At 47.5% G+C, this 8,961-nt stretch overlaps 1 protein-coding gene across 1 annotated transcript in view; it reads right to left on the reverse strand.

The window, feature by feature from the left end:
* Window positions 1-3,903, reverse strand: part of Syncrip (synaptotagmin binding cytoplasmic RNA interacting protein) — a 36,394-nt gene extending 32,491 nt beyond the window's left edge. The window contains exons 1-4 of the mRNA XM_029543588.1: window positions 3,712-3,903; window positions 2,247-2,406; window positions 1,434-1,552; window positions 1,211-1,318 (exon numbers count right to left, since the gene is read on the reverse strand). Of these exons, the coding sequence (XP_029399448.1) occupies window positions 1,211-1,318; window positions 1,434-1,552; window positions 2,247-2,394 (375 nt within the window). The 5' untranslated portion in view covers window positions 2,395-2,406; window positions 3,712-3,903. The remainder of the gene's footprint in view (window positions 1-1,210; window positions 1,319-1,433; window positions 1,553-2,246; window positions 2,407-3,711) is intronic.
* Window positions 3,904-8,961: the final 5,058 nt, after the last annotated feature.

Consider the following 8,961-nt stretch of genomic DNA (forward strand, 5'->3'; position numbering starts at 1 on the left):
CACCTGCCTCTGCCTCCCAAGTGCTGGAATTAAAGGCGTGCGCCACCACCGCCGGCAGCACTCAAATTTTACTCCTTAAAGTTATAGTAACACTATGAAGGGCTGAAGAAATGGCTCAATGGTTAGGAGCATTAAGGCCCTAAGTTCAAATCTAAGCAACTAACTCTTTTCAGAAATTTATTAAATTTTCCAATTACGCTGACACAATTGCAAGAGATTATAAACCCCATTTTTATTGGAAAACTCCATTCACAATCGTGTGTAAAACTCATGATTTCTGTTAACAAGTAACTTCATATTCCAATCTTGTCCACATGACCTAGGCTTTCTTTTCTTTTTCTTTTTTTTTTTTAAAGATTTATTTATTTATTATATGTAAGTACACTGTAGCTGCCTTCAGACACTCCAGAAGAGGGAGTCAGATCTTGTTAAGGATGGTTCTGAGCCACCATGTGGTTGCTGGGACTTGAACTCTGCACCTTTGGAAGAGCAGTCAGGTGCTCTTACCCGCTGAGCCATCTCACCAGCCCTAGGCTTTCTTTTCTAATACAGGTAAAATATCACACATTTATGCCCTTCTTAGCAACTGGTTTTCTTAAACCATAGCTCTGCCTCAAGAAGTGGTAACTTACTAAAAAACACCAACTAAAAACTAATATAAACCACACTCTTAACTTTACCTATCTCACCAAGAACACTACCTTAAATATGAGGCCATTTAATCTTCTATGAGACCTTAAATACAACCAACCTACAACAAAAGATACTTTCACTCCCACCAATTGTCTATGCTTCCTAAGTTGGTTGTAGAAATAACCCAATAGGCCGGGCGTGGTGGCGCACGCCTTTAATCCCAGCACTTGGGATGCAGAGGCAGGCAGGCAGCCTGGTCTACAAAGTGAGTTCCAGGACAGCCAGGGCTGCACAGAGAAACCCTGTCTGGGGGAAGGGGGTGGGGGGAATCCAAATTTTTCTTACAATTTTACAATTTGGAATTGACAGCACAGGTTGGATTTAGTGGCCAGACAAAATTCAATGGCTTTGAAAAAAAACAAAAATAAAACTGGATATAGTACTTCCCAAAGTCTATATCATTACAAGACAATAACCTTAGAGAAATATATATACCCCATGCCACACTTCAGGAATATTTAACAGTTAGTAAATAACTGAGATAGACTTAAAGCTACAGAAAGTTTTAGGGACATACCTTAATCTTTGCCTCATCTGGTCCTTTACTAGAGTCTGCTACTTTGGTCCCTTGTTTTTCTCTCTGCCTGTAAGTCTTCATGACTCCACATAAAAAGGCACTTTTGTTCTGTAAAGATATTTACCATTCATACTTAACATTATGTTTATGTCTAATAAATTTAAATTAACACACCAAAAATATTTTTTTAATTTTTTCTACACTGACATTAAATTAACATTACCTGAACATGAGAGAGATCACTGTCTTTAAACTGTTGAAGCACTGCCAATGCGCCGTCTTCATTGAACTCTTTTAAAGCTTCGATAGCTCTTTCATCTAAATCACTATGTGCAACTAGTCCTGGAGAAGAAAAAATTTAGTGAGTTATCACCTTTTAAATTTTCTAAATTATTTCATCAGAGTCCCGTATTGGGCAATACAGGTACATATGACAATGATTCTACCCTCCTTACCCTCCCCTTATCTACATAATGAAAAACATACTAAAAGTCCTCTTAACCACACAGAAAGGAGTCAACATATTTTACATCCTGTTTTGTGTCCAAGTAGTCCTGAACACTGCAATATTTCTACAGTAAATATATAGGCCTACAAATCCTAAAGTCAACCAACAAAACACCAAGCATAACAACTGAACCGCTCCTCAAATGTCAAGAACCACTAGAAAAAGGAACCAGCACACCAAGAAAGACAAGAACTAGCCTACAGTTACCAAGTTATTAAACAAGAATCCTGCTATAAAAATACCTCAAAAAGTCACATGGGCTGCTCTCAACATTTAGCAGCTGTTGCTACTATCATATACTTATCCATCAGGCCAGACAGCCTTCCCCTAGGGAGGTCTATTCCCCCATTTCATCCCTCCCTCTACACTTTAACCTCTAACTCAAACCTAAATTAACCAACTATCAGAACAAGGCAAAGCTCCAGTTCCCACGTTTATTGGAAACCACAAAAAGTTGCTATTTTAGCTCAAAGCCAGAAATCCAATAGAAAAATTTCATAATGTTATTTTGCAAGTGTTAGTTCTTACCTGCAACGTAAATTTCATCTAGTTTTTCAGCAACTTTCTGTGGTAAACCAGCATCAAGCAATGTCTGAAAATTTTCTGAATGGATAACTGCTGAAGTAGTATCCATGGGCTCTTCAGTACCATTTCCATTAACATGTTCTGTAGCCATGTTTCCAGAGATCTGTTCAAACGCAATAAGCAAAATTAAACTAGGATCTTCAAATAGAGGACAATGACAGTCCCAATCTTTACTTTCTCTACCACTTAACTACAACCAGCCAGCCTGAACCTCCCTTGAAAGAAACCTTAAAGTCACTATCGCCTGACAAGCCAGATTTTGGAGCCCGGGGTACAGAAGGACCGATTCACTATGTTCTTCCTGAGCACCACCCCTGACTTCACCTGCTAACACTCACTGAGAAAAACCTTATTACAAATGAAGCCCAATCAGCACAGCGACCGGCCCAGCCTGCCACATGCAGCGGTTCCAAAACGGAGAATAAGGTGTGTGAAGCAAGCAACGCTTGGCTTGTCTCTCCAAGGTAAACCAGAAAGTGCGCTTTTCCCGCCTGCCGCTTATAGATCAGTAACAACAGCCAGCGAAGAACAAAGCGCTCACACAAGCCACCTTCCCACCACCCAATTCCTCCACCCTTCACCCCCACACCCCAAAGCCCGCCCCCGACTCCGCACCCGGAGCGGCAGCCTCGCCACTGCGGCCGCCAGGAACCCATTAGAAACACGTGCTCTGCGCCTTCAAATGTCCTACAACTTCCTTCAACGGAAACCCACCGAGTACCGGGCCGAGACGGTCATCACCGCCTCCCAACATCAACCCGCAGTCGCGGTGCGAGCCCCCTGAACCGTGCAGCCGCACCATCTCGCCCCTCGACACCGAGGCCGCCGCGGCACCAGGCCACGGGCTTTCCCCGCCCCCCCCCCAGCGCCGCCGTCTCCGCTGTGACACATGGCTCTCCGCCCCGGGCGCTCCCGGGCGCTCGCGACCCCCAGCCTCCCGCACCCCTCGGTGCAGTGGCTGCGGCGCCGAGGCCGACAGCCCGCGCGGGGAGGGCGTTCCGCCGCCAGGCACACGCCCGCGAGAGCCGAGCACCGCCCAAGCCCGCCGGCCGGTCGCGGGACGGCACCCCGCGCCTCTCCGCCCACTCCCGCGCCGCCGGCCACGACAGCACCAAGTCCGCCGCCGCCGCCGCCGCTCGCTCGCGGTCCGCGCGGGCCACCGGGCTGCCGAGGCGCCTCCTCCCGGAGCGCCGCAGACAAAGCCCAGCCGCGGCAGCACATGGGGAGAGGAGGAAGTGGCGGCGCGGCCGCGGCCTACTCTCCGGCAGCCCCGGCCAACGTGCTTCTCCTCTCCCCCTTGGAATCCATTTTCCAGAAAAGCCGGTTTCTCCCCGCGCCGCCCTCCCCCAAGCACCCTCCACAATGTCACGGAGCTCCCCTCCCGGACCCGGGGGCCCGCGGTCGTTACCTCCCCGCGGGGCTGGGGCCGAGGAATCCTGTCCGACGGGGTCGGCTGGCGGGGAACGCGTGCTCGCTGCTCCCTGTGTCCGGCGCGAGTGGAGCTGTTGTAAAATGGCGGCCGAAGCTCACGCCGCTGGCAGCAAACCCGATCCAGTTCCACTCGCCTCCGAGCGCGCTCCCGGTGCGCGCGCGCGCCCCCGCGTGACCCCCCTTCCCTCCCCTCCCCTCCCTGGCGCGTCCGCTCCTCTCTCTCTCTCTCCCTCTCTCTCTCTCCCTCTCTCTCTCTCACTCCCTCAGCCCCTGCCCTCCGACAGCTCCTCCTTCTCCCCTCGCCACCTCCGCCGGCCGCTCGCCGCCCTGTCCTCTTGGCCTTCGTCCTTCCTTCCCTGCACCTCCTCCCCCAGCTTCCCCACTCCCGTCCGCGGCCGCTCACACACGAGTGGCCGCCCTTCTTCCTCTCTCTGGCGCTCTCTGGCTTCACGCCCTCCCTCGCTAGCTCTCTCTCGGCCCGTCCCCAGTCCCTGCCGAGTCGCTCTTTCTCTCTCCCGCGCTGACGTGACGACGCAGACGACGCCGCGGGACGCGCGCCCGCGGGCCCCGCCTCTCGCTCCGCCCCTAACTCCCGGTGGGGGGGGGGAGAGAGACCCCGCCCTTCCGCCGCGGCGACAGCGAGGGGCCGAGTGAATGAGAGACCCGCCCTCTGTGCGGACACTCCCTCGCGCTCCGCGGGCGGGGCCGCCGGCTCGGCGTGTCCCACTCGTTCTTTGTCAGGAGACAAGCGTCTCCCCACCCCGCCCCACCGCCCCCCCCCCCCACCGCCGGCCTGGGCTCCGAGAATGCCCGACGCTGGCTGCCCGCTCTGCCGGGGTCGCCGCCGCCCCGCGCCCTGGGCGCTGGAGAAGCTGCAGGCGCACGTGTCCCCCGGGGCGGGGCGAGACGAGGCAGACAATGGGGCTGCGGGGGAGGGGAGCTGCACGGGGGGGGCCGGGGGATGGCGGAGCTCGGGGCCACCGGGTGACGGGGCTGGAGTTCGGGAGTCACCCCGGGGAGCCCCGGCTTCCGCCGCTGGACAATGGGGCATCCCGTGGCCCGGCGCGCGCCGTCCTCCGCTTCCACGAATACCCTGGGCGGAGGGAGGGGCGCCGCGGGTTCGCGAGGAAATCCCAGTGCCTCCCGCCCGGGGATGACACGGAGGCCAGATTTGGAAGCTTAACCGACCCGGTGGTGTTGGATTGTGCAATATTCCGTTTCTGTCCCTGGCCTTTTAAGCGGTTAAGTGCTCCTCCTGGCACACTTTGAGCAACTTGAAGCAGCACAAAGCTGCGTTGATTAGGACTACTGTGAGGGACATGTGTTTCTTTTCAAGCATCTTGGCAATTAAATGTTATGTGAAGTGACATTTCCTTTGTAACCATTTACTAGGGACAAGAAAGACAAGACAAAGGCGTTTGTATCTCAGGCGATATGGATACTAATTTTATCCAGAGCGACTGTAATGAAAAATAGCATTATCCTCTTTGCAAAAAAAAAAAAAAAAATTTACAATTAGAAAGCTACTTGTTCTTCCAAATGAGCTTTATGCTATGATAACAAACCAGTAGTCCAAGGGAAGTTAGATAAACACTCTTCAAAGTGCCTAGACACATAAAATGGAGCATTTTTTTTCTGTTGACAGGTGAATCAAATAGGAAATATTTCTGAAGTACTGTCTATCCAAAACCTGTTTAATAAGGCTCTGCCTATCCACCGCATACATCCCATCCTACCAAACATATCCTTGTTATGGTATTTGATTAATTCAGCAAGATATTGTAGTAGTTAGTTCCACAAAAGTCTGGATAATGATATCAATGAAAAACAACCAATGTGGTAATAGAAAGACCGTAGGTTAAACAAGGTGGAGAAAGTTTGACACTGACAGTTCTTATTTAATGATTCCTGAATAGAAGAGCTCTTTTAAAAAGTGCCGCTCCCTAGGCAATGTCAAGAATTCTCTCGAATTGAAACCTCTCCAACTCTGACCTAAATTCCTTTCATGGTTTAGGCCTTTTTTTTTCCTTGCATATTTTAAAAGATTTAATTATCTGTATGTGTGTATCAGCATGTGAGTATGAGCATGTGAGTGCAGGTGCCCACAGAGGCAATGGATCCCACTGGAGCCGGAATTACACGCAGTTAAGAACCAAACTTGGGTCCTCTTACAAGAGCAGTAAGCCCCCTTAACTGCTGAGGCACCTCTCCAACCTCCATACTTTTTTGCTTTTTTAAGAATTTCTGATACTCCTGTGTTTCAAAAGAAACTGAGCACTAGATCCTCCTTTAATCTGTAATCCCAGCAGGAGGAAGACTAAATAGCAAGTGTCAGGGCTGCATGCTATCTGAAAAACGAAACGGCAAACATGGGTAGAGTTAGTTACCATTGACAATCATCCCTTAGAAAGCATCCAACAACATTAGTTGTAAAGGAACCATCTAGGACATCCCATTCTCCTGCTGACATATCAGCTAATCCAGTCCTGTGGGTTATCTCCTCTCCCAGAGTTCCATATCTGCCTTGCAACAGTGCAAAGCCACCACCCTTTACCCTGTACACTAAAAATAGACCCATCTGATTCATCCACTCCGGACGACGAAGACGTTCTGATCCATTCAAGGCCAGCCTAAATCTGCATTGTGTGGGTGTGTCTCCTGCCTCCCCCCACCTGTTACAGAAAATATCCTAAGAAACATTCGTAGTTTGGTGCACGATCCTGCTTGAGCACCAACATCTCCCCCAACCCCTAAAAAAAAAAAAAAAAAAAAAAAAAGACTTAGGAGAAGCTCCTAGAGTGTCTGTAGATGTCCTGCCCCCTCACAGTCCCAAGGCTGGCATAGGATGACCTTGACTTTCTCATACTTCTTTCTACACCTCCCAAGTATTGGGACTGACTTTCTTTAGCTAGGTGAACACTCATTTGAGCCAGAGAGCTCAAATCTTTAAGCTCCCCATTTTAGCTATTTAGCCAACCACAGCTGTCTTTTCCTTAATTGTGGCATTTCTAAGGTAGTTCAAACTAAAGAACCTACTCAGAAGTGGTTGGTGTCCTGGGCAGAACTTAATAAAAAACATTCAGCCTTGCCTCTACTGAACACTTTTCCCCTTCTTTTCTTTTCTTTCTTAAACTAGTTTATTTTATTTTTTAGATAGAAGGGTGGAATCCATTATTTTTCTGCCCTGGCTGGTGTCCAGGGCATAACTTAATTTAAAAAAAAATCCAGCTGTATTCTCTACTAAACACCTTTCCCCCCTTTTCTTTTTTAAATTTTTAAACTTCTTATTTCATTTTCTTTTTTATAAGGAAGGGTAGAATCCATTATTTTCCCAGAATGGTCTCAAACTCATAGGTTCAAGCTACACCCCTGTGTATCCGCCCAAGTAGCAGGAGCTACAAGCAAATACCACCACACCCAGCTCATTTGACACCCTTCAAAGAGAAACACTAGTGTAACTCTGGTTCTAGACTTGATACTAATAGAGGGAAATTCCAATAAGATAAAACCTGCTCCAGGCCTGGTGGCACACGCCTTTAGTCCCAGCACTTGGGAGGCAGAGGCAGGCAGATTTCTGAGTTCCAAGACAGCTTGGTCTACAGAGTGAGTTCTAGGACAGCCAGGGCTATGTAGAAAAACCCTGTTCTAAAAAGCCAAAAACAAAAGGAAAAAAAAAAAAGAATTTAGAGTCTATATAACAGGTTTCAGGTCAGGCAGGGCTACATAATGATATCAAGAAGAAAAAGAAAAAACCTGAACAAATGATTTTTATCTGACTTAGTTTTTATCATTTTTTTTAATTGGGTTTGTTGTTGTTTTTTGAAACAGAGTTTCTCTGTGTCATGCTATCTTGTTCTGGAACTTGCTGTATAGATCAAGCTAGCCTCTAACTCAGAGATCTGCCTGCCTCTGCCTTCCAAGTGCTGAGATAAAGATGTGCAGCACCACTTTCCAGTGGTTTTATGGGATTTAAAAAAGAATAACAATATATGAAAGTGCTGGTATCAGAGGTACCCAGTAAATATGAGTACTTGTTTCTGTATTCGAAATCTCTTTATTATCTAATGCAGACTTCAAGTTGCATTATGCAAAAGAATAATAGACTGACATCCCTAACCTGCTATGGAATGAAACTGAAGACTTCCTCATCTTAGAACTATTTCTTTCTTGTAAATCATCATTGCCAGGAGGTGGACAACCAGAACAACATACCTCATGGAGAAACGCTGTCTCAAAACACACACACACACACACACACACACACACACACACACACACATCACTATTATCATAGGGAAAATAGGGACACATAGCAAATTAGTATGAAGATTAGAAGGCCACTCTGCACAGCCAGCTCTCTGCTTGCTGCTTGCGCCTTTACCTGGATTCCAGAGATCAAACTCAAGTTGCTAGGCTTTTATGGCAAGTATGTTTACCCACTGAGAAATTAAGATTGATTTATTTATTTTATGTATGTGAATACTTGTCACTCTCTTCAGACACACCAGAACAGGGCAGCAGATCCCATGATAGATGGTTGTGAGCCACCATGTGGTTGCTGGGAGCTAAGCTCAGGACCTCTGGGAGAGTAATCAGTGTTCTTAACCATTGAGCCATCTCTCCAACCCTTAGTTTCTTTTTTTTTTTTTTTTTTTTAAAAAAAACTTAAACTTTAAAAACATCCAAACTCTCCAGTTTCCCATTGTTTAACTATATACAAATGCCTTTTGTCACCTAAGGTCTTCTCCACTTGAATTTTAGCTTGTCTTTATTAAAAAAAAAAAAAAGTGGGGGGGGGCGGGAGAAAGCCTCCTTCCCCAATATATGAACCCTTATTACCATAAAAAAAAACAGTGATAAACCTAGATATGGTTGCACATCCCTGTAATGATGGCACTGTGAAGGTTGGGCAAGAGGACCAGAATTTCAAAGTTGGGGTTGATTAGATGGCTAATCCCCAGAACGCACATGTGAATAAAGAACATCAAGTCACCCAAATTATCCTCTGACCGCAACATGTGCATCAATTCTCATACATCCACAGGTATAAACATACCAACATACACACAAGAAAGAAAATGAGAGAGAAAAAAAAAAGAAAGAGAGAGGAATGGGAGAGAGGGAGGGAGAGAGGGAGGGAAGGTAGGTTGGTTGATTTAAGTACAAGGCTAGAGCCAGCAAGATGGTTTAGTCAGGGAAACACTTGATAGAGAGAGATGGATTAGTG

Source organism: Mus pahari, chromosome 10 (genome assembly GCF_900095145.1).
Source record: "Mus pahari chromosome 10, PAHARI_EIJ_v1.1, whole genome shotgun sequence".
NCBI lineage: Eukaryota > Metazoa > Chordata > Mammalia > Rodentia > Muridae > Mus > Mus pahari.